This window comes from Malus sylvestris, chromosome 2, assembly GCF_916048215.2.
Source record: "Malus sylvestris chromosome 2, drMalSylv7.2, whole genome shotgun sequence".
NCBI classification, from domain to species: Eukaryota; Viridiplantae; Streptophyta; class Magnoliopsida; order Rosales; family Rosaceae; genus Malus; species Malus sylvestris.
In genome coordinates, this window is record NC_062261.1 from 1,456,912 (window position 1) to 1,483,015 (window position 26,104).

Here is a 26,104-nt window from a genome sequence, read left to right on the forward strand (position 1 = left end):
CAACAGTTAGTTGCTAATAGAAGTGCAACTTGGGTTGGACCAATCAGAACCGGTTCATAGTCAACTCGACTCTAAACCCGCACAAATGGGTTTTTTTTAGTTATAATCCGCTCGAATCCAACTCAATTTCAACCCGTTCATTGTTTTGGTTGAGTTTGGTCGATTATTTGTCCGTCCATCCCCAACCCAACCTAACTAACCAAACCTAATCTAATCAGATTGTAACCAATATCAATTAATGCTCATACTACACCGAAGTGAGCCAAGTCTACAAACTAACGCGCTTTCTATACATATTTTTAATAAATTACCCTTTATAATTACTTAAGCTTTAAGGGAATAAGAAGCTTTGATTAGTCAGTCCATATTTGTAGTCTCCAAATCCTAAAGCTTTATAGTAGATGAATTTATGAAATTAAAGTTAGCTAGCTTTAATGCTACTTGGCTTAAATTTTTTAGGAATTCTTATAAACTAAGTTGTTATAAGATTAAACTTGAAAAAATTGAGCATCCCGAACCCAACCCAATTAAACTTGAGTCCAAATGAAACCGAATGAACCCGAATGAAACCAAACCCGAACCAGAGCCCGAATTGTAAAAGTTGGGATAGGATTGGGTTGACCTTCCAACCCGCCCGAGTTGCATCCCTAGTTGCTAATATGCCTACGTTTAATCTAGGCTGGGATTAGTGCTAAATAGTCCAATCCTAGTCCCAGTCCATTCAATCAAACGCGCTCTCAGAGCTTGCACATATCATGTTAACGATGAACAATTTACGCTACAAAAACATATAACGTGACATTAGTGCAATTTATTACAAACAATGGAATTTACCGACGTCCTTGCGTTAAGAAAGTATCGGAGTTCTATGACAATAGAATGAGAAGATGAAGTTCGGAACAGAAGCAGAGTACAGTGATCTCGAGGATTTGGAGACGTCCTCATCCTTTGATTAATCGCAGAATTTCTCCCGACTGAGACTCCAATTGCGCTCCGCTGAATAACCTACAAGGTAATGGGTATGCAACAACAAACGTTAATAAAAGGCATCCAGCATTTGCAGAGTTCCATGGGAAAGATGCATACATAGACCACATTCTGCAAGGCCCGTCAACGGTCTTTAAAACTGAAAGGAAATGCTCAGGCACAGCTTTCGAAAACATGAATTCGCATTCAACCATCAAATCTTGCTTAAGTTTAGAAGAGAAGGAACATGGTTGGCTACAATACCATCAATGAGTATCACATAGTCAGACTAGCATCGCTGAGGACAAGGAAGAAGAACTATGCATATATAGATTCGAAGGTTGATAATTTAGGTTAAGCAAGATATTATGACATTTGCGAATAAAAGAAATATTTGAATCATCTAAAACTACAAAAAACAACTGGGTTCAAGGGTACTGGGGTTGAAGTCTTAGTCTAGGCATGGCGGACCAGGAAATAGAAAGGGTAAAATTATCGAACTCGTTGTTCAGCTCCTTCTAGTTTGAAAGCAAACAACGATTTTCCGCTCGTTGAAAGAAATCTTAAAAACTCAACAATGAAATGATCATACTTGAATTAAAGCTGAGAAGCTAATCGTGCACGAACTTGATCTTTACTTAATTGATCAGACAACAATGCGATATCAGCATTTTAAAGAGTTCATTTCGTATAATCGACACAAAATCGAAGGGAAATCCATATTCCGCCATACCCACGAAAGGTTCAATCACTTAAACAACAATGCCATCTCAATAATAAACATCCACACACATGAAAGTCACCAAATTCAAAATTTGTTGCAATCAAAATTCCTCACACCCCACATTGTAAGATCACATCAGAAGCATTCAATCAAGAAAGAACAGAAATTTCCAAACACAATTCAATCACAAAACTTACCACATTCACTCAGTAACGGGCAGCTTCCCGGCTCGAAAAGTCGCAAACTTTGACACTTCGGAGTAGGAATACCGAACCCCATTTTCCTTCAAGAAGTCCTCAAGCACCACCTTCACTCCTTCAGGGTCAGAACTCTCACACTCAATCTCATAACAAGTACCAAAATCATACTTAGTCTCATCCACCTCCAATTTCAAGCCTTTCCAATCATACACATCCCTCACATTCCTAAATCCTCCCAATCCCACAAACCCTAAAACCCCAAATTCCTCCCTCACCCTCCTCAAAACCCTAGACTCCGCGGCCATCAGCTTATCCGGCTCGGCGACGCAGGCCCGCCCGATCGAGTGATCAAGCTCCTCCTCGTCCTCCTCCACTCGGCTAATGCCATCGACAAGCACCGCCCGCGCCTTGAGCGTCACGGCGCAGAGAGGAGTCCTGTCGGAGAATCGTAGCCGGAGAACGGCTAGGCGGGCCGAGAGCTCGGCTTTGGAGCCGTCGAAAAAGAAATTCTCTTGGCGGTGCGTGGCGACGAGGAATGGCGCCAGGAGGGTGGTGACTTGGCGGTGAGCGGCAGCGTCGAGGAGCCTGAGCTTGACCTCGACTTCCATCAGAGCTTTGGGGATTTGAGACATGAAGGTTTTTTGAGGGCGTTCGAGCTTCGATTACTGAGGGAGGCCGATGCGGTGCGTTTTGGAGGAGGCGTCTTTGGCGCGGTCGAGGTGGTGGAGGAGAGTAGTGGCGGCGGTGGTTGTGGTTGTGGTGGACGAGGCGGCGGCGCGTAGCTTGCGAGCTTCTTCGAGTTCGTCTTTGTCTTCGATTTTGAGTTCGATCTTGGTTGGCTTTCGTCTCAGCATTTCTGCTCTCTCAAATTTCCTTCACTTTTGATATCCACTGCGTATTTTATACGTTTTGGATTGGGCCTGCTAAGTAGTATTGGGCTTTGATTCACTGAGGCTCGCTCGGTATCGTTTTTATAAGAAGCACTTTCATCATAAGCATTTCCGTAACATGTGCTTTTATTTGAAAGAAATATAATTGTTTTTCGAAATTTTAAATCCTTCCTGAAAAAAATCTTGGAAGTGCTTTTTGAAGAAGCACATGAGTGATACTTCTCCAAAAAACGCTTATATAATCAAAATTGATATGTAGTTAATACATGTTGCATAATAGTAAATCCCCTTGTTTTGAAAAAAAAGGGACCATGCTGATCAGCTGGTGGCCAAGTTATGGCAGTCTAGTTTTTTGGGGGTCGAAAAAGTTTATAGATGCATTTCAGTACCTCTTTGTCCACTATCGTGTGATAAATCCCTTTGTTCTGAAACTTATTTTTAAGTTTTTCTATTTTATTAAAGAATAAAAACTGATTAATTTTAAATGCAGTGATAAGATCATCACTCTAACTGAAGAGATTCTTTAAGCAAATTTCAGTTTCATAAATTCACATTAAACGTTTCAAAATTTTCACATAAAAATAATAAACTATTAAAATCTCCCATTCTTCAACCTTGATCCTCAAGCTCCCCAGCACCATGGCGGCAAAATCCCCAGCAAAATACTCAATGCTGTTCTTGCTCGTGGCTTGTGCGGCAAGCATAGGCGTAGCACTGTCGACCGCACCGCTGGCAGCATCACCACTACCCATCTTGCCGCACGGCCCCTGGGAGTCGGGACTTCCAAGGACAAGGACATTTCCAGGTCGGCCCGGCTGGAAAGAGCTCCGACAGTGCTGGGCTCCTCTCCAACATGTAACAGGCTGCGTCGACCAGATTTACGATGCGCTCTCCAACGCCCGATTAGACCTGGTCGGGCCGGCTTGTTGTAAGGCCATCGCTGAAACGTTTGACGATTATTGGGCCAAGCTGTTTCCTTTCAACCCATCTTTCCCTCCATCTCTTAAGAGCTTTTGCACCGCTCATCCACCTTCACCCAGGTCAACTTGAATAAGGTTTATTGTGTCACACCGTTACATCGTATTATTGATCGACTAATGTTATAACTAGTGGATCAAATTAGTAATCTTATATCCTAGGTCATGCTATATCAATTGTTACGACAATAATACGTAACGATATGAATGTCACATCAAAATTAAATTTTGCTTTTGAGAGAATCTCACCCTAGTTAGTTTGCTTTTGCATCAGTCTAGAGCAAACGATGCTCTCTTCTCTTTTGTTTAGGTTGTTTTATGTAGTAAAACTTTTTTATTTAGTTATGATTCCTTTGAGAAATTTGGTAAAATGCCCCTTTTGCAGGCCGAAAAAGATTTTTGCTCCTTTTTTTTAAAAAAAAAAATTTATAGGACTCGTTTAAAAGAAGTTTTCAAATAACTAAAAACGCTTTTGGTGAAATTGATTTTAGGTTCCAAAAGCAATTTAAGTGTTTTTTGGAAAAAGTATCATGTATGTGTTTCTTATCGGAACAACTTGAAGGTGATTTTTCAGGATTCACTTGAATTTTTACAAAAGATCGGTTTAAAAAACATTTTCACTAAAAATGCTTTCAGTCATTTTAAGCTAGATTTAATTATTTTCAAATTCTTTTAAATTGCTTAGAAACAATAGTTTATGAACTCGTTTCAGCTAAAATTTTCTCTTATGAGCAATGAAGAATACATATATCTAACTTCATTTGTTAGCTAAAACTAAAGAGAAATCTGAATATATATGAAATCGTAATCACGGTATTAATTCTTGTCTCTTTTTCTAATCATGTACTTTTTATTTGTTCTTTTATTTATTCAGACGATGGAACCAGCTTCGAATTAGGTCGCTGCATACACTTTTTATATACGCATACTAGCAGTTTACATGCATTTGTAATTACGTGATAACATTGATAAGGTATATTGGTATACAATATATATCCCATTTCAAAACAAAACATGCATCAACCACAAATACTAGGACTGATCATGTATATATATAGAACTAGAAAGTGGGTGTTGATTATGATTAGCCTAATCACATGTTAAAACGACCCATGTATATACTGGATGGATTCGTGATGTCATTTTTTAACATAACTTTTGGCAGATGTTTTTGTGGAACATATTCCGTAATGTATTTTAACGATCCGAATCATTTATCTTTTAGGGTTTTCCTCAAAAATTATATATATAGAGCAACTTCTTAGCATACTGTAACAAAATCTGAGAAAATGTATATAAGAGTATCGTAAGAAACATGTATTTACCATATAAGACTTATGTATGTCCTTTTCTTTTGTTTTCCTTTCTTTACAGCTTTGTAACTTTCTAGATAATTTCTCAGACTGAGCCGACCCATTTTGTTTTAAGTAATGGTTTTGCGTGGGACTGCAGCTAGCATGCAGTGATGTGGACCTTTCATGAGTCATACTTTCGATGTTCTTTTTGTTAATACTAGAAAATAAAAGATCCTTTATTTGAAATGAAATTCGAATTTCTCACAAAATCAGATGTTCATTTTCTTAAACCAAAAAAATAAAAGATCTTTTATTTGAAATCAAATTGGGATTTTTCGAAAAATCAGACTTTTGGTCGATCAAATTCACTTCAATTTGGTCTCAAAATGTCTTTTTTGAAAGCTGAAGAAATCCTAAGGAGGAATCTTTCTTAAAATATGCCATCTTGACCTCTAAAATACCTAAAATGTCCACAAACGTCAATTTGAAAAAGTTGCGCGTTGGGCCTTTATTTCATTGCCATGGCCGAACGGCTTAGTAGAAAAATTTGAAATTTTGATAAAATCATCTTGAAATACTCACGAACATCCACCAATTGAAATCACTCCAAAATTCATCCGTTTGATCACTTTTTGCTCCACAGGAAGTCGAATGTTGTACATTAAGAATATATAATAAAGTATCAAAATTCTACCAAAATAACCAATAAATTATAATTAAGAATAAGATAAAATATATGATATAATATCGACTCATCAACAACCCTGTTGGATAACTATTTCGTTTTTAACTTTTTGTTTTCGTTTTTGTATTCGCTTCTAATTTATTAAATATCCAGGTAGGTTCCTAATAATGTAGTAAATGTAGTCAAGTTCTTTGTTCTCATCCAAATGCAAAAGGATAGTAAGAAGCAGCCACCAAACTTGATGCTAGTGGAAGACAGTTCAGTCAATGATGTGGTTGTCCTTCACAAGAAACAAATAAAGCACCCAAAATATCCTCTCCTGTATATCTACAGGCTATCAAATATAAAGGGTATTTCCACGACCCTACCATTATTGTCCCTTGAATATTCAAGTGGTTGGCATTTCAACTTCAAAGTCCACCACTTTTTCTGTTCCAAGTCTTCGTACTTCAATAATTTGCATGGTCACTCAGATAGAACTCCATAGCCTAAACACTTGCAAAATTCAGCAACTCCATCAAATTTTCATGGAAAATCTTCCTATCCGTAAAACCCCTCCCCCTCTATTTTCCGTGCTTGTTTTTCTCCTCCATTTCTCATCCCTTCACTTTTCCTCGTTGGCTTACGATACCCCTGATAAGTACTTCATCAACTGTGGGTCAAATGCTAATGCCACCTTCAATAGCCATGTCTTCACTGCAGATCCTTTCAACCCGAAGGCGAGCAGCCGTATCAATGGCGGCGACCAGTCGGATCTTCACCTTACAGCAAGAATTTTCTGGCAAGAATCCTACTATGAGTTCGACATCACTGAAAACGGTACTTATTATGTACGTCTGCATTTCTTGGCTTTCGCCTCTTCCTCAAGTAATCTCTCCGCTGCTATTTTTGATGTTTCGGCTTTTCCTAATAATTCAAATTCTGGATTCATGCTGTTGAAGAATTTCACTGCTAAGAATAGTAGTGGCAATTCTACGATACATGAGTTCTTTCTTGGCATTGATCCTGGCTCATTTAGGATATACTTTACTCCTCGTGGATTGTCTTTTGCATTTGTAAATGCCATTGAAGTCTTCCTTGCCCCTGCAAATTTCAGCCCTGAGAATTACCCAAGTAGTTCCCCATTAGTTCTACATACAATTTACAGGGTGAATGTTGGAGGTCATGAACTCGGACCAGATGAGGACAAACTATGGCGAAACTGGGAACCTGACGATCATTATCTATTGAATTCAAACCCTGTAGGGGAAGTTGGACCCTCACAGAAGCCTAGGTACTTCGAGCATAAAAATGATGGTTTTGTTGCTGCTGCTAATTATTTTATTGCCCCAGATTTAGTTTACGAGACTGCCAAAGTAATGAACAATGGTAGTAGAAACCCATCCACTTCGTTCAACATAACCTGGTCGTTTAATATGCGCAGGAATGCTAAACATCTTGTCCGAGCACACTTTTGTGACCTTGTTGGCCAAGCTGCTGACATTGTTTTTAACTTGTATTCAAATGGAAACTTCATTAAGAATGTCAATAATTCTGTGTTTGTCAACCCGATACCTTACTACTATGATTTTGTGGTGGAGTCTAAGGAGTCTGAACTCATTAACATCAGCATAGGTCCTAATGTAGAAAAAACTTCCACTAACAATTCCTTTCTAAATGGACTGGAAATGTTGGAAATAATGGATGAATTGGCACAAATTCCAAATATGAAAGAGCACAAGAGCATAAATGTCCCTGTTGTGGTTGGTTCAGTTCTTGGAGGTCTGTCTCTTATCTGCATTTTGGTTGTCGGGTTCTTGTTCGGTTTGAAATACAGAAAGGCAAAGCATGTTGAAACTTCGGAATGGTCACCAATGCCTGCATTTGGGGGAGGGAGTACCCACAGTAGGGTCACTGAGGGAACGATTACTGGCTCCCCTATGACTTATCTAAATCTTGGGTTGAAGATATCTTTTGCTCAACTTCAGCAAGCAACCAACAACTTTGACACAAAATTTCTGATAGGCAAGGGTGGCTTTGGGAACGTCTATAGGGGAACTCTATCAGATGGCAGAATTGTAGCTGTCAAGCGAGGTAAGCGACATGAACATAGTTCAGGTCAAGGGCTTACAGAGTTTGAAACAGAGATAATGGTTTTGTCCAGGATTCGTCATCGCCATCTTGTCTCCTTAATTGGGTACTGTGATGAAAGGTCTGAGATGATATTGGTCTACGAGTTCATGGAAAAGGGGACCTTGATAGAACATTTATATGAATCAAATTTGCCTCGCTTGCCATGGAAGCAAAGACTTGAAATCTGCATTGGTGCAGCAAGGGGTCTTCATTACCTCCACAAGGGTGCAGCCGGAGGCATCATTCACCGCGATGTTAAGTCCACCAACATCTTGTTGGATGCAAAATGTGTTGCCAAAGTTGCTGATTTTGGCCTTTCAAGATCTGGTCCACTTGATGAAACCCATGTCAGCACAAATGTCAAAGGCACTTTTGGTTACCTAGATCCTGAGTACATAATGACTCAACAGTTGACAGAAAAATCAGATGTTTACTCATTCGGCGTTGTTCTCCTTGAGGTCTTATGTGCAAGACCTGCTCTGGCTAGGAATCTACCAAATGAGCAAATAAATTTAGCAGAATGGGGAATGAATTGCAAGAAGAACGGATTGCTTGAACAGATTGTTGATTCTTCACTCAAGGGTCAGATTGATCCTAGCTCGCTAAGAAAATTCATCGAGACAGCAGAGAAATGCTTGCAAGATGATGCTAATGATAGGCCTACAATGGATGATGTGCTGTGGGACTTGGACTATGCGTTACAGCTCCAGCAAACCGCAAAGCATAGAGAGCCCCACGAGGACAGCACAATCAATGCTTCATCAGAATTCGTATTGCCAAATGTTCAGCATTTTCCTTCCCATAGCTCTACAGCTAACCCAGATGATATGACCTTTTCCGGGGTGGATGAATCGGACTCGGCAACAAACAAAGTATTCTCACAACTGAAGATTGGTGATGCCAGATAAACCTGTGCAGTTTGTGAGGTCTGTAAGTTAACCTTGTTCAAGTATCTATAGATTGAAGAGTTATAAGCCTACAAGTTCAAGTGTGCCTTGTTAATTTGAGTCTTACTAGCCACGGCGTGTTATTCGCAATGTACATGTTTTAAATATATTTATATGTGTAAATTTACAAAAGAAAGGTTAAATATTTGAAGTAAATGAATAATTTTAAATTATGCTATAAGAAACTCCTCATAAACCAATGAAAGTAGCTAAATTCACATAATAAAATCGGTCTCTATAGAATTTACATTAAGAATAGAGAAAATAATATTTAATAAACAATTGATTGAATCATATTATTGCTAGCCTATTGTGAGGTTAAGCCCACCCTTTTTCCCCTCAGTGTAAATAATATTGTTTATTTAAAAAAAAAACAATCATTTGACAATTAATTTAATCATATTATTATCCGTGTGCGAAAGACATTTTTTATTTTTTGAATCACGGCGTGCTACTCCCGACTTACATGTTTTTAAAATATTTATATGCGTAAATTGACAAAAAGAAAATCAAATATTTGAAGTAAATGAATAGTTTTAGATCATGCTAGAAAAAACTCATCGTAAACCAATTAAAGCAACTGAATTCACATAGTAAATTCGGTTTCTATATAATTTACATTAAGAATAAAGAAAATAATATTTAATATATAATTGATTGAATCATATTATTACTAGCCTATTGCGAGGCTAAGCCTACCTCATTCCCCTTAGTGTAAATAACATTGTTTATTTAAAAAAAAAAACAATAATTTGACAATTAATTTAATCACATTATTATCCGTGTGCGAAAGACCTTTTTTATAATTGGCATTACAAGCCTCTTAAGATGTTTTGAACGTGTTTAAAAATAGAGAAAATACTATTTAATAAATAACTGATTGAATCATATTATTGTCAACCCATTGTGAAGCTAAGTCTACACATCCACCTTAGTGTATATAATATCGTTTGTTAAAAAAAAAAAACAATCATTTAACAACTTATTTAATCATATTGTTATCCGCGTGCGAAAAACCTTTTTTATTCTTTTCTTTCTTCCCACTTATATTTATATTTTATTTTATGATTATGAAATTGCCAAATTACCCTTGCATTATTTGATATATTATATTAGGATGCTTTTGGATCTTTTTGGTTGAGGGGCAATTTTGTCCTAATATTTTTGTCGAATGGCGTGGCCCCAAATTTTTGTTGGCATGCGTGACCCCATTGGGGCGCTGACTTTCTATTAAACTAGCCTTCATGCACGCGCTCACGCACATGCAGAAGACATTTTTTGAATCATGGTATGTTAAATGTATTTATATGCATAAATTAACAAAAGGAAAGTCAAATATTTGAAATAAATGAATCATTTTAGATCATGCTAGAAGCAACATCTCATAAATCAATTAAAGCAGCTGAATTCATATAATAAAATCGATTTTTATAGAATTTACATTAAGAATAAAGAAAATATTATTTAATAAACAATTGATTGAATCACATTATTGCTAGCCAATTGTGAGGCTAAGCCCACCATTCCCTCTTAGTGTAGATAACATCGTTTGTTAAAAAAAAATCATTTGACAACTAATTGAATCACATTATTATGCGAGTGCGAGAGACTTTTTTGTAACTGGCACTACACACTTCTTAAGTGTTTAAAAATTGAGAAATAATATTTGATAAACAACAGCGTGCAAAAGACATTTTTTTTAATCACAGCATGCTACGCACGACTTAGACATTTTAAATGTATTTATATTCGTGAATTGCTTCAACATTTTTTTATTTTTTTTTATTTTCTTTTTTTTATCACCAGTGCTTCGCGCCTCTTAAAATGTTTGAACACAATATTCATGATTTTTCTTATTTTTTATTATATTTTTCTTCCCCATCACGTGAGTACCATCAACTTTGTTATTTTTTTATTCTTTTCTCTCTTCCTTTTCATTTTTTTATTCTTTTCTCTCTCCCCATTTATATTTATATTGTAACATCTCACATCGCCCAAGGAAGTAGATCATGTAAGCCTTATATGTATATTCTCATATCGTACTAGCACGAGGCATTTTGGGAGCTCACTGGCTTCGGATTTCATAGGAACTTCGAAGTTAAGCGAGTTCGCACGAGAGCAATCTTATGATGGGTGACCCACTGGGATGTTCTAGTGTGAGTTCCTAAAAACAAAACTGTGAGGGCGTGGTAAGGGCCCAAAGCAAACAATATCGTGCTATGATGGAATTGAGCCCAGGATGTGGCCACATTGCCCAGTGGAGTGGATCATGTAAGCCTTATATGTATATTCTCATCTCTACCTAGCACGAGACCTTTTGGGAGCTCACTGGCTTCGGATTCCATAAGAACTCTAAAGTTAAGCGAGTTCGCACGAGAGCAATCCCAGGATGGGTAACCCATTGGGAAGTTCTCGTGTGAGTTCCTAAAAACAAAATCGTGAAGGCGTGGTCGGGGCCCAAAACGGACAATATCGTGCTATGGTGGAGTCGAGCCCATAATGTGGTGGGGGTCCGGGCCGGGATGTGACAATTTGGTATCATAGCCAATCCCTGGCTTGAAGTGTGCCGACGAGGACGTCGGATCCCTAAGGGGGGGTGGATTGTAACATTCCACATCATCTAGGGGAGTGGATCCTATAAGCATTATATGTATATTCTCATCTCTACCTAGCACGAGGCCTTTTGGAAGCTCACTGGCTTCGGATTCCATAGGTAATCCGAAGTTAAGCGAGTTTGGGCAAGAGCAATTTTAGGATGTGTTATCCATTATGAAGTTTTCGTGTGAGTTCGCAGAAACAAAACCTAAGGGCGTGGTCGGGGCCCAAAGCGGATAATATCGTGTTACGGTGAAGTCGAGCCCGGGATGTGACATATATTATATTTTATGATGACCAAATTACCAACTTGCCCTTGCATGATTTGATTTATTATTTGAGGTAGGTTTTGAATTTTTTTGGCTGAGGGGTAGTTTGGTCCAAATCTTTTTGTCGAAGGGGGCGACACCAAAATTTTTGTCGGCATCCAGTTACACCAAATTTCACTGTTCATCGCACTGGTTTCACTGTTCACTGCCCTTCTCGCCTTATTATATAGATAGATAGTGGGTTCAAAGAAAGAAAATTAAACCTTAAAAAAGTACTGCAGCTGTGGACGTGACTTTAGAATTTAGATATAAATTAAATTTATGATTCGGTGTTAATCGAGGGTTTGCTTAATTAAATAGCTAAAGTTTGGAAAAATATATATTACCATCTGCTGTTGCGTAATCCAGAAATAATCCAATGCGACAGTGATGGGTGTAGTGGGTGTCAGCAGATCATAGATTCAGTTTTACAAATAATTTAAGGGGTGTGTTATCCACACATATTTTTTTTACTTCTCACACACAATTTGTTAATTTATGTCCGTTAATATTTTTAATTTATCTGATCCAACGACTAAAAATTAAAAAGGTATGTGAGAAGTAAAAAGAGGTGTGTGGATATCACATCCCAAATTTAAAGTTAAAACTTTGGCTTTTGATTAATAATAATAATAATATTGTCACAAAATCCAAGCACGAAAGATCACAAAAGATAGCAATTTCTTATCTAACATCCAATGGATTAGGTTTTGGTGGTTCTGTTGTGGGTGAAACTTCACCTGATCCCATTGACAAATCAAGGCAATTAAGGAAGAATATATACACACACACACACTCATTTAACATTTTTTTTAATACATACAATAATATTTTATACTAAATGATTGATGAGTGAGTTAAGCCTCACAATGAATTGTCCATAATAATTTAGTTCAAATTTACTTTTGCGAGAATCAGACTTAAGATATCTCACTTACGAGTGAAAAGAAAATATCACTAAAACGTAATACTAAGTGGACACACTTATTAAAATATTAAACTATAATACATAAAAATATCAGTTAGACCTAAATTTTGAAGGAGCTACCATATACATAATCCATAATTCCACATGGTTGGAGAAAAAGATAGTGTGGGATCTAGCTAGCTAGAGTATAAATTATTTTATACTCAATGAACGAACAAACATATATACGTGGTTGGAGTCCGACCATGCCATGCACATGAACATTGACGTTTCATTGACTCCAACAAACTCTTGGTACTTGGTAGGCTATACATAACATCTTGAAATTTGATGTTGTGCTTGCTTACACAAGAAAATACCTTATGAATAATATGTCATCGAAGCTATTTGTCAGTGCCAGAGTTAGAAAACTAAATTACAAGGGACTTTAGGTCATATGAAACAAATTGATAAGGAGTATAAGGCATGAAATTGACAATCAAAAAAGAGGGATGAAGCTTTAGAAATTTTGTGGGAATGCATGATTGAGATGATTATATCATAAGAGTAATTGATTTTTATGTCTTATGTTTTCACATGGAAAGCTAAACTAAACTTGTTCATAAGCTTATTATAAAAAATTACCACAGTAGAGTTAGAATAAAATTTTATGTACATGGCTCAAAACTGCAAAAACGTTGTCTTGCACTTATATACTACAAAAACAGAAAAATGTCATCGAACAATTGTATGATAACCAAGCCTAGTGTATAGTTTGGCTCGCCAAATCGATCGTCTCAGAGCTAATTATGGTTGTGTTTCATTGTTAAATCAAGTACTCTCGAAATATAACATTATGGATACATTTATTACTTTGTATTCTCATAATTCAATGCTTTGATTCCACCATTGGATCCTTCAAATAAGAGTAATGCTAGATACACAAATTTTTTATCCAAATTTGCAAATCATGTGATGCATTACCAATAAAAAATAAGCACGTTAATCAACAATTTAACAATAATCCAATCACCAACAATCACGTCATATGATTTACAAAATGATTTAAATATATGGTATTTCTAGCATTACACTTGAAATAAACTATCACATTATCAAATCAAGTATTCGATTGGGAAATTTAAGGAGAGCAAGATAAATTTTTTAGTGTGCCGGACACACGGTCCGGTGCATCATGTGTCATAATTGTAGACATCGAAATTTCGGTAAATAAATGTTGACCGATAAATCAAAGTGTCAACGCTCATGTATTACATAAATTTTACACGTAGCGTGTGACTCAACGAAAATTGAAATGAGTTGGAAAAGTCATCAAATAGGACACGTGTCAACACCTGGCAGAAATGACTTATTTCATCTGGAATATTATATTCAAAGTTAGGCCTTGGAAAATTCTATAAATACAAGCCCATTTCATTCATTTAGGGAACCAATTGATATTACACCTTGAAGCTCTGAAGCTCTGAAACTCCGAAGCTCTCAAGCATCCAGGTTCCCGAAGAATCGAGAAAGCTCTCTTCGTTCTTCGTTCATCGTTCTTCCAAGATCAAGCCCAAACGGCCCTTTGGATCAACAATCATCCACCAATTCAAGATCAAGCCCCGACGGCCCTTGAAGAAAGTGTTCTTCGTTCTTCGTTCATCGTTCTTTCAAGATCAAGCCCCGACGGCCCTTGAAGAAAGCCCCATCGTTCATCATCCGTTCATCCAAGATCAAGCCCCAACGGCCCCTTTGGATTAACAACGTCGACAAATCCACACATCCAATCGTTCTTCAAGATCAAGCCCAAAAGCCCTTGAAGATCCGTTCATCACTGTTCTTCAAGATCAAGCCCAAACGCCCTTGAAGATCTGCTCATCACCGTTATTCAAGATCAAGCCTCAAACGGCCCTTGAAGAAACATTCATCCTCAAGATCAAGCCCCAACGGCTCCTTGAAGATCCGCTCAAATCCACCTCCAAAGATCAAGCCCACGGCCATTTGAAGAAACTTCCAACAGTTCATCCAAGATCAAGCCTTGACGGCCCTTGGATCAACGAAATATCCACCAATCAACACCTTACGGAGATCGAATCAGAGGATCAAAATAGAGAGAGATTGTAACCCAAAATCATCAAATACAAATATTTGTTTGTGCACGTTGTTCTTGTCTCTTTCGTTTCAGGAATTTTCCGTGTTCACAAATTGGCACGCCCGGTGGGATAATCTCTACCTCTCATCTCTTTCTCCGTTCCAAGCACACCTCAAAGTCAATGGCATCAAGCAAGGGACAAGCCGTTCTTGCAACCACTGAGGGAAGGATCCTAAGCACTTCTGCCGTAAACGGACAATCCATTGGCGCCACGACCGCTCATCAACATGCCACTTCAAAATTGGTGCCGCTAAAAGAGCAAGGGGAGCATCTAAGGTGTGAGTCTGTCATCAACCTGACCTCGCTGGGGGCACCGAAGCATGATGCTGAGGCACATAAGATGACATCCCAAAGCAGCCAACGACGTTCTTCATCAGCATCCTGGATGTCTAAAGGAAAGTCACGTCTATTGGTCGCACAAGTCATGACTATCGGCGTTACCTCCGTTGAAGAACAACTGGCTCAGATGAATGAAGCAATCGCAAGGCTAACCCGAACTGTGGAAGAAAAAGACTTGCAAATCGCTGCACTCGTCAGCCGACTGGAGCCACAGGACGACGAGAACCCTAACCCAGAAGATGAGCCTCAGGTGGAGAAAAACGATGCGAAGCCGGAGCCAGACTAAGCAGCGGCACTCATGGGATCTCTTTCTATTCAGCAGCTGCAAGAGATGATCACCAACACCATCAAGGCACAGTACGAAGGGAGCTCAAATACCTCCGGGTTGTACTCAAAGCCGTATTCAAAGAAGATCGACACCTTAAGGATGCCGAGGGGTTATCAACCACCAAAGTTCATGCAATTTGATGGAAAGGGAAACCCGAAACAGCACGTTGCCCACTTCGTTGAAACTTGCAACAACGCGGGGACGGAGGGAGACTACCTCGCCAAGCAGTTTGTGCGCTCGCTGAAAGGAAATGCCTTTGAGTGGTACACGGACCTAGAGCCCGAGTCCATCAATAGCTGGGAGCAATTAGAGCGGGAATTCCTCAACCGCTTCTATAGCACCCGCCGCACTGTGAGCATGCTAGAGCTGACGAGCATGAAGCAATGGAAGGAAGAACCAGTCATGGACTACATCAACCGATGGCGTAATCTAAGCCTCGACTGTAAGGACAGACTCTCCGAGATTTCTTCAATCGAGATGTGCATCCAAGGCATGCAATGGGGTTTGCAATACATCATTCAAGGCATTAAACCGCGAACCTTCGAGGAATTGGCTACTCGCGCCCATGACATGGAGTTGAGCATCGCCCATCATGGGAAGAAAGAACCGATCACCGACTACAAGAACGACAAAGTTCTTGGGACAAAGGTGGAAAAGGCCACATGGAAACCCACCAAGGAAGCGATGACGATCAACACAGCTCCCGTCAAAATCTCCACACGAGGCAAGGCGATTCAAACCGAAGCTTTTCGTGATCAAGAGATGCGTAGACGCACTTTGAAGGAGCTTGAGGAGAAGATTTATCCATTCCCCGACTCTGATGTAGTTGCCATGCTGGATGACCTGTTGGACAAGAAGGTGATCAGTTTGCCTGAGTGCAGACGGCCGGAAGAGATGAATCGTACCGACAACCCAAGGTACTGTAAATTCCACCGCTTCATCAGTCATCCAACGGAAAAGTGCTTCGTACTGAAAGATCTCATCCTGAAGCTAGCACAGCAAGGGGAAATCGAGCTTGACCTCGAAGACACGGTGGCGGCACACACTACTACTATCGTGTTTGAATCACTCGATCATGTGCATCTCCGAAGCATGCATGATCATTCCCGTCAATGTTCAAGTCACATGGCACCTTCTACACAACCATCACCGGGGGCAAGCAACCAAGATGCATCTACTGGTGATAAGAAATGGCGGACATCGGTGACCTACAAAAAAACGAGGAAGCCAAGACCACAAGCCACAAGGCCAAAAGAGGAGCCTAAACCCGCCCCTCGAACTTCAGTCTTCGAAAGACTGAATTATTCAAAACCTAGAATTGCAGCACTTGATCGCATCAATGGTCGAGACCAAACTTCTGTCTTCAAAAGGCTTGAGACGCCAACACCGCAAAGATCAGTCTTTGAAAGGTTATCAAAGCCCAAGAAACAAAGCGGCACAGCTAGATCTCCTCCGCAACGGTCGGCTTTGGACAGACTTGAAGAAACTAAGAAGCCTTCTAGAAACAGGAAGACAACGCCAAAGGGAGAGAAGCTCGACAGTCTAGCAGGAAAAAACGATGTTCAAAGCTTGATTCCTTCAAGGATGAAGCGCCAAGCAACTTTGGAAGTCGACACAAAAGGACCACTGAAGGTAAGGAGGCGCACCATCATCTACACCGGCCAATCTTCACGGCAACAAACCCAAGAGGACCGCACTGAAGAGAAGGCCCGAGAAGACAAAGAAGACGAAATCCTGGAAGAAGACGTCACTTCCAGCTCTGTCAACTCAAAATCTTCACCTCAATCGCTGGGGGCATGCTCCAAAAACATGCCAGTCAAGCCGAGTGAAGTTGAAGGATAGACTTATGTCACTCCGAAGAAATTGCACAAAAAGCATATGTCTGCTCCACAAGCTCATAAATGGGAAAGGGGGCAAAACAGCTCCTGTTCACCTCTAGAACAATGTGAAAGTGTTGGAGATAATGAAACTTTGACGCGAAGATCATCCATCCCCATCACGATGTGTGACATCTTCCCAGAAGACTTCTTCAACTACTCAGTCAAGGCTCCTTGCTATGAAGATTGCGAGGAACGACTCTCTCAAATCGCTTGACGAACCAAAGCTCCTTGTCTGCACGAGCCTAAACTGTAGGACACAAAGCTCCTTGTCCGCACGAGCCTAAACTGTAGGACACAAAGCTCCTTGTCTGCACGAGCTGAAACTGCATGGCACAAATGCTCCTTGTCTGCACGAGTTGAAACTGCGAACGACACCAACGCTTCTTGCCTGCACGAGCTGAAACTGCATGGCACAAATGCTCCTTGTCTGCACGAGTTGAAACTGCGAACGACACCAACGCTCCTTGCCTGCACGAGCTGAAACTGCAACACGGTACCAAATGCTCCTTGTCTGCACGAGTTGAAACTGCAAACGACACCAACACTCCTTGCCTGCATGAGTTAAAACTGCAAACGGCACAAAAAGAAAATGCCAAAAATATGTATGTTTTGAACTACGTTACGACTTGATCTCTTCTTTGGAGGGGTACGTAGGCAGCTCGAATGTTCAATTTTTCGAGTTCAGTCACATCAAAAAAAAAAAAAGTGTTTTATTAAATAGAGTCAATTTTATTACAAAAAAAGGAAAAAATGAATACATATGTTATTATGTATTTACAAAAAAAAAACAAAAAAAAAAAAAAAAAAACAACAACAACAACAACAAAAATTATATATAATATATATTTTTATATAGCGGGCCTAGGTCCAGCTCTCACCAATCAACACCTTACGGAGATCGAATCAGAGGATCAAAATAGAGAGAGCCCTCCAGCGGCAGGCCCTCCAGCGAACGACCCGTCGTTTTCTGCATCGCCTCGCGCCGGATCGCCGCGGCTCATTTGCAGTCCCCGAGCTTTGATTCGAGCTCGTAAGACGCTGTCATTCTGGACAACACGGACTCGACGATCTCCTCGTCTTCTTTAGAGATTAGCTGCTCGTCTTTCTTCTGCTGAGGCGGACGCGGCGGCGGCGATTCGAGAAGGGGAGTTGCGGATGAACTCGGAAATGAAGACGAGGGAGTAGTTGGGCCGATGAACTCGTCGTTGAGGACAGAGGAGTTAATCTCGATCTCGACGAGGGTGATGGCGACGGTGGGGGCCTCGGCAATCGTGACGCGGCGAAGAGCGTTGGCGATGCTGGCGTCAGTGTCGCGGAGCTCAAACTTCACGTAGTCGTCACGCATTTTGAAGATTTTGACGCGCGGGAGCCTTTGGTACGATTTGCCTTCCATTCTCACTCGTCAGACTGTCCGAGGGAGAGAGAGAAGAGAGCTGGGCTTGGATTTGGGCCAGTGGTATCCGGCTGCCCATGGCATTTGGTGAGCTTGGTGAGAGTCGCTGGACCGCTGTTGCTCGACGGAGAAGAGTACATGGTGCCAATGGCGACAACGGAGGGGTGCCTGGTGGCCAGCACCAATAGGGGATTCGAGGCAATCTACGCCTCAGAAGATGCCGAGAGTGTCCTCTTCAACGACTCGATGCCTCAGAGCTTCAAATTGTCTCCCAGCAGCCTCCACTTTCAGACTCTCTCTTTCTCTCTCTCATGGCGTCCCCAATTGAGCAAGCAGGTGACGGGGCGGCACAACGACACGAAGTTTCACTTGGCGGCTCAGCGCGCGGATCCAGCCGCCGTAAAGAAGATTCTCGGCGATATCGATTTGCAGATGGTGGGGACCGTAAGCGGTGCGGAGTTTGATACAGAGGTGGCTGAGGTCCGGGCGGCGGTGGTGAATGAGGTGAATGAGCTGGGAGAGACGGCTTTGTTCACGGCGGCGGATAAAGGGCACCTTGATGTGGTTAAGGAGCTGCTGAAGTATTCGAACAAGGAGACCGTTACGAAGAAGAACAGGTCCGGGTTCGACCCCTTGCATGCTGCTGCAAGTCAAGGACACCATGCCATTGTCCAGGTACTCCTAGATCATGATCCTGGGCTAAGCAAAACACTGGGCCCGGAAAATTCAACCCCACTTATATCCGCAGCCCATAAAGGGCATGCAGCAGTAGTTGATGGACTGTTGTCGAAGGATTCTACCTTGTTGGAAATTTCTAGATCAAACGGGAAGAATACATTGCATCTAGCTGCAAGACAGGGGCATGCGAAGATTGTAAGGGCATTGCTTACAAAGGATCCACAATTGGCACGAAGAACTGACAAGAAAGGGCAAACTGCATTGCATATGGCTGCAAAAGATGAGCTATGCAGGGATGTATACAGCTTTGGGGAGATCATGCTGGGGATTCTAAGCCGCGGCAGGTTGATAAATTCTGGCGCAAGTATGCATAGCAAGTCAAGAGACGTTGTTCTGCGGGAAATCTACAACGAGAACGAAGCTGGTTCCAACATTTCACTGCAAGAAGAGGTAAAACTGGTAGTTAAGGTTGCTATGCTTTGCACCAGGAGTAGGCCATCCGATCGACCATCCATGGAAAGTGCATTGAAGCTTTTATCCGAGTCGAAAATCCAGATGAAAAAACAACCCAACTTTTGAAGCAGAAGGTGAAGGTCCCAGCAATATCAACCCGAAAGATTAACACAAAATGCTTTAATGGCATCAAAATTCAGGATACAAAATAACCGAGGCGGCATGTTAGGCAGTCCTCAGTCAGGCATAGCTGGGATGACAAGAGGCAGACAGATGCATTTGGGATCCGCTGGTTTCTCCTGGTCGTCGTCTTCTACTCCAAAACCAACAGCGAATGGTCCGATAATATACAGAATCTGATGGGTTCGGCAACTCCGAGTCAGTGCCAGAAGCCTATTTCTCCATCGCCCACTTCGTCGTCCTCCGTGGCGTCTCCGGCGTCCTCCACGTACTCCGAGCAGTCGCTCACGGAGGCCGCGACGGCCATTTCTGAAGGGAAATCTCAGGCCGCTGCAGAGATCCTCGCCCGGATGATTGCGACACAGGTCCCGGATTCGAGACCCAATTCAGAACAAAGGCTTCTGGAGTTCCTGGGTTTAGCTTTGAAGTCTCGGGTCGACCCGATTGATAATTCGCCGCCGGCAAACGAGTTTTTTGGGCAGGAGCATAGTGGGTCGATTCAGTTGCTTTACGAGTTATCTCCGTGTTTCAAACTCGGGTTTATGGCTACTAATCTTGCAATCCTTGAAGAGACCTTGACGGACCAACCAGCGACCAATAAGGTTCATGTGATTGACTTCGACATCGGGCATGGCTGTCAGTACATGCTCCTTTTCCAAGCACTCTCAACGCGTGTGATTCTGTACTGTGAGTCTCCAGAGTAGCTACTACTGGCTTCCATGCTCCGCTCAGGTGGAGGGTCTTGGGTTCGAAGGTTGGTGTGCTTCTCATGCTCAGCAACATTTGATTCGGCCTCAACATCATCAGCAACGTCAGCATCAGCAGCGTGATTCTCGACTCCGAGCTTGGCTCCGCTCCCTGCAAATTCCTCTACCCACCACCCAAATTTATACAGAAAAATATATTGAAAAAAAAAAAAAAAAACAAAAAAGATGGGGATGGTGGAGCAAAGTGGTGCTGGCACCACGTGAAAAAAGAAAAGAAAAGGGGAATGGTGGATCAGCACCATGTGAAAGCAAAAGCAAAAAAAAAAATAATGAAAAAAAAATTAAATAAATAAATAAATAAGATATATATATATATATAAATAAATAAAAATAAAAAATAAAAAAAGGGAGAGAAGGTGGATTCTTGGTGGCTAGCACCATGCAAAAGAAAGGGGAAGGGTTTTGGAATGGTGGATCAGTCCACGTAAAAAAAAAAAGAAAAAAAAAAAATATATATATATATACATATATATACACATACATAATATATGTATGTATATAGCAAAAAAAAAAACGCATTGAGAGAGAAATAAAGTCCGTTTCATTGATTTTTCTGGAAAATTACAAAGGGAACATTTACATGCCAAAAAAAAAAAAAGGGTGCAAACAAACAAAAGCCTTCATTGGTCAGGTGGCGCCTCAGTACTAAGCAGAACCCCAGGAGGAAGAGGCACCGGAGGTTGACTGTTTGAAGCCTCAGCAGTCGGCAGAGCCCCAGAAGACGAGGGCAAATGCTGCTGGAACAAACCCACAAACCGCTGATAATCAAGTAAAATCTGACCATCAGATTCCTGAATCTGGTCAATCTTCCTCTTCATGTTTGTCGCATAGCTATGTGCGAGCTTATGCAACTGTTTATTCTCCTGCTTGAGCCCTCTAATCTCCTGTTTGAGACTCATCACTTCAGCCGCCAATGATTCAACTTGACGGGTTCGAGCAAATAGGCGTTGGGCCATATTAGACACAGAACTTGCACACTGCACACTGAGAGCCAGAGAATCCTTAACAGCCAACTCATCAGACCGTTTGGAAAGTAGTCTGTTATCTCTGGGAGTGACAAGGTTCCGGGCCACCACCGCAGCGGTCATATCATTTTTCATCACCGAATCCCCAACGGTAAGAGGACCAGTAGGAGATATGAAGGATGGGCGCCATATGTTGTCTGGAGAAGGCGGGACTGCCTCTTCACCAAGATTCAAGTCAAAACGACGGTCGGAGGGTCCAGACATTTTCAAAGTGTTGAAGGAAGAAGAGATCGGACAAATCAAGATCTTAGAAGTACAAGAGGGGAGTTTTTCACAATCGAAGTGTGCTTTGAAACGAACTGCGTGCCTCTATAAAATCAACACTCGACGACCATTCAAAAATCGAAGAGGCAAGCTCAGAAATCAGAGAAGCATCTTGCTTTTCCAGATGCGTCGGTGCCCGTCACACGCAAACTCAGCTTTGCGGAAATCACGGGTAATTTGTCGAAGCGCCAATCCCAGATATCGAAGAGGCGCCAGTCTTTTTCAGCCGCGTCATCACCTGTCATATGCACACTCAACTTTGCGCAAATCACGGGCAATTTGTCGAAGATTTTCGGTGAAGGAGAAAGCACGTGAAGTTTACTCTTCAATCACGCGTTAGTTACCGACACGAGTGAAAGAATAGTACCTCTACAGGTATTAAGGGACCTTCTATAACTGTCCACCTTCACATTCCATAGCAAGGCAGACATACAGAGCCTTTCTTCATCTCCAAAAATGCTTTCCCAACGAAGCCTCTCGAGTTATTCAACGTTCCTTATTCCTTGGGGTACCTCTGCAAGCCAATGACTCCAAAGCAAAAGTATCTCATATCACCAGGGTAGAAAGCAAGAGTATCTCATATCATGCGTTCTCCCTGTCCTTTCCTTTGTCCTTGTTCTTACCTACAAAGACAAGGATAAAGAAAACAATATGCCGGAACTTCCACTCAAACTCGGGTAAGGAACCGACTGCTTGGAACCCTTCCCTGATTGCCTACCTAGCACTGCTCTCGAGTACTCGTTTCCCACTGCTGCTGTACTTCCAAAGAAGCTGCCACATCTGCCTGGAGAACAGATAAGGCAAGTGAAAATGATACCTTGCAGCATGTGGATACAAGGTGCAGGAGGAATAAGCAGAGAAGAATGCGGTATGCACCGTCAACTCAGCAGAAGGAGTCCGAACTGAGGAACTAGAGAAGCTGCCACATCTGCCTGAAGAAACAAGCAGAGAAGAATGCAGCATGCACAGTCAACTCAGCAGAAGGAGTCTGAGATGAAGAACTCGAGAAAATGCCACATCTGCCTGAGGAACAGATAAAGGAAATGAAGATGATACCTTGAAGCATGTGGAGACAAGTGCAACCAAGCACGTGCCGATTCATCCGCTACTTCTTCAAAAGCAAGAGTATCTCATATCATCAAAGTTGCAATCACTCTGACGGTGAATTCGTTTTGACCCTCAAATTCTTGGGTCGACTTACTTGGCGTTGTAGGCTGCACGTGTCGATTCACCACCCTTGAATCAAATCCTTAAAGATCAAGTCACCAACTGGAAGAAAAGCCCATCAATCTTGAAGATCATACCGTTGACCAAACTGCTCAGGTGTGAATTAGAAAGATTGAACAGAGCAACAAGTCGTCACCTTCACCTCGTGCCTGCTTGTCATGTGTTCAAGTCAACCTTCAAGGATCAAGCCCTAACGGCCCTTGAAGAAGTTTCCAACCAAATTCAAGATCAAGCCTCGACGGTCCTTGAGGAAATCACAAGTCCGATTCAAGATTAAGTGTCTACCACCCTTGAATCAAAACCTAGTTCAAGAATAAGCTGTGGAAAATCAACAATTGGAGGAATCCAGAAAATCCTCCAACCCAGTTCAAGATCAAAGCTGTGGAAAGTCAACAAGCGCAACAAAATACGTGCCGATTCACCCACTACCAAAGCCAAAGATCATTCACCACATGAAGCTCCTTGTGGTCCAATTTCAACCTTCAAGATCAAGCCTCGACGACCCTTGAAGAAATTTCAAACAAAAGTTCAAGAACAAGCCTCAAAAGCCCATTAAAGAAATCTCAAAGCCCAATTCAAGATCAAGCCTCAACGGCCCTTGAAGAAATCTCCAGCCCAATTCAAGATCAAGCCTCGACGGCCCTTGGATCGACATCTACAGTAAGGGACTTCAAAACGCATCTCCTACACGTGACAAGCACATGTATACGACGTGCCTTGAAGTGGGGGCATTTGTAGACATCGAAATTTCGGTAAATAAATGTTGACCGATAAATCAAAGTGTCAACGCTCATGTATTACATAAATTTTACACGTAGCGTGTGACTCAATGAAAATTGAAATGAGTTGGAAAAGTCATCAAATAGGACACGTGTCAACACCTGGCAGAAATGACTTATTTCATCTGGAATATTATATTCAAAGTTAGGCCTTGGAAAATTCTATAAATACAAGCCCATTTCATTCATTTAGGGAACCAATTGATATTACACCTTGAAGCTCTGAAGCTCTGAAACTCCGAAGCTCTCAAGCATCCAGGTTCCCGAAGAATCGAGAAAGCTCTCTTCGTTCTTCGTTCATCGTTCTTCCAAGATCAAGCCCAAACGGCCCTTTGGATCAACAATCATCCACCAATTCAAGATCAAGCCCCGACGGCCCTTGAAGAAAGTGTTCTTCGTTCTTCGTTCATCGTTCTTTCAAGATCAAGCCCCGACGGCCCTTGAAGAAAGCCCCATCGTTCATCATCTGTTCATCCAAGATCAAGCCCCAACGGCCCCTTTGGATTAACAATGTCGACAAATCCACACATCCAACCGTTCTTCAAGATCAAGCCCAAAAGCCCTTGAAGATCCGTTCATCACTGTTCTTCAAGATCAAGCCCAAACGCCCTTGAAGATCTGCTCATCACCGTTATTCAAGATCAAGCCTCAAACGGCCCTTGAAGAAACATTCATCCTCAAGATCAAGCCTCAACGGCTCCTTGAAGATCCGCTCAAATCCACCTCCAAAGATCAAGCCCACGGCCCTTTGAAGAAACTTCCAACAGTTCATCCAAGATCAAGCCTTGACGGCCCTTGGATCAACGAAATATCCACCAATCAACACCTTACGGAGATCGAATCAGAGGATCAAAATAGAGAGAGATTGTAACCCAAAATCATCAAATACAAATATTTGTTTGTGCACGTTGTTCTTGTCTCTTTCGTTTCAGGAATTTTCCGTGTTCACAATAATACAATTAGTTGATTTTTTTTTTCAAATTTTCAACCAATTGTATTATGACACATAATTTACTACGCCGACACACTGAAAAATCTTTCAAGAAAGAGAGAGAGTCTCCAATGAAAGTTTAGATTGCGAGAAATAAGAAATTAAATAATCACAAATGGTATTTTTTTACATATTTGCATTTGCGTTGGGGTTAGTTAATTCTATTTCTCTAATTTTTTGCGAATCTTTTCATAATTAAAGTGCTCATGTCGACCTCTTTTTTCCTCTTTTGGTAAAGAAAAACCTCAATTGTTTTCTGTTTTTTTTTTAACACAAATTAATTTCTGTACCAAATTGTTATTGAATTAAATGCATCAACATTCGTATATGCATGGGATATTTACGTCAACTGGGTTTTTCACGACAGTTGATAAACCGTGCATGTTTCGATTTTTATTCAAAAACCCTAATCAGTTTTCCATAAAATAAAAACCCTAATCGCTTTTACCGTAATTACTATTAGTTTTGCCAAATGAAATACAAATATAAAATAATGACCCTTTTTCAAACCCCGAGCTAAGTGCACGTTAAGAATCCAAAAATCAAGACCAAGTGGGTGGCTGGGCGCCGCTGTCAAACAGTAAAACCAGGCATATTTCTACCATTTCATGATTTTCTTTTGGTAAAGGCCAATCTTCGTACCTTCCGAGGGTTTTCTAATTTGCCAAAAACATAATCCAGTATATTAAATATTATAATTAATTACTTATATTATAATATTTGTTGCATTAAGTCGTGTTGTCAACACACAAAAAGAATTATGGTACCTTCCAATTTGGAAAGCAAACTCATGGACCCACTTATAAACTTGCAAGCAACTTCCAACCCCACCTCTAACATTGGCAACTTTATTCCATACTATATAGTTAATTCCCATGCTTTAAGCTCATCTAAAACGAAAGCCATTATATAAACAAAAATAATCAACATTCTACAGCTCTTTACATGTAACGAGTCAAATTTTATATCGTCAAATTACTGGTTTTACATAAATGAAAGTTTATGTACGTAACTGTGGTTCTCTTGCTTTACATATAAGAAG

The 26,104-nt window shown here is 40.9% G+C and overlaps 3 protein-coding genes across 3 annotated transcripts; 2 read left to right on the forward strand and 1 right to left on the reverse strand.

Annotated features, from left to right (window-relative positions):
* Positions 1-720: 720 nt before the first annotated feature.
* Positions 721-2,776, reverse strand: LOC126590718 (triphosphate tunnel metalloenzyme 3-like). Its single transcript, XM_050256215.1, has 2 exons — positions 1,888-2,776; positions 721-1,005 (listed from the first exon to the last, which is right to left on the reverse strand). Exon 1 carries the CDS (start codon positions 2,520-2,522, stop codon positions 1,893-1,895), a length of 630 nt encoding a protein of 209 aa, XP_050112172.1. The 5' UTR covers positions 2,523-2,776; the 3' UTR covers positions 721-1,005; positions 1,888-1,892.
* A 3,347-nt stretch (positions 2,777-6,123) lies between these two features.
* Positions 6,124-8,969, forward strand: LOC126590707 (probable receptor-like protein kinase At2g23200). The gene is made up of 2 exons (XM_050256205.1): positions 6,124-6,567; positions 6,679-8,969. The coding sequence occupies exons 1-2, from the start codon at positions 6,199-6,201 to the stop codon at positions 8,755-8,757; spliced, it is 2,448 nt and encodes an 815-aa protein (XP_050112162.1). The 5' UTR covers positions 6,124-6,198; the 3' UTR covers positions 8,758-8,969.
* A 9,876-nt stretch (positions 8,970-18,845) lies between these two features.
* LOC126587664 (ankyrin repeat-containing protein ITN1-like) lies at positions 18,846-19,955 on the forward strand. The gene has a single exon (XM_050252750.1). The coding sequence runs from the start codon at positions 18,846-18,848 to the stop codon at positions 19,953-19,955; it is 1,110 nt and encodes a 369-aa protein (XP_050108707.1).
* Positions 19,956-26,104: the final 6,149 nt, after the last annotated feature.

Coding starts and splice junctions, on each gene's coding strand:
- LOC126590718 (XM_050256215.1), bottom strand. CDS start 2,522: ATGTCTCAAATCCCCAAAGCTCTGATGGAAGTCGAGGTCAAGCTCAGG.
- LOC126590707 (XM_050256205.1), top strand. CDS start 6,199: ATGGTCACTCAGATAGAACTCCATAGCCTAAACACTTGCAAAATTCAG. Junction 6,568..6,678: donor CTGAAAACGGTACTTATTAT/GTACGTCTGCAT, acceptor ATGCTGTTGAAG/AATTTCACTGCTAAGAATAG.
- LOC126587664 (XM_050252750.1), top strand. CDS start 18,846: ATGGCGACAACGGAGGGGTGCCTGGTGGCCAGCACCAATAGGGGATTC.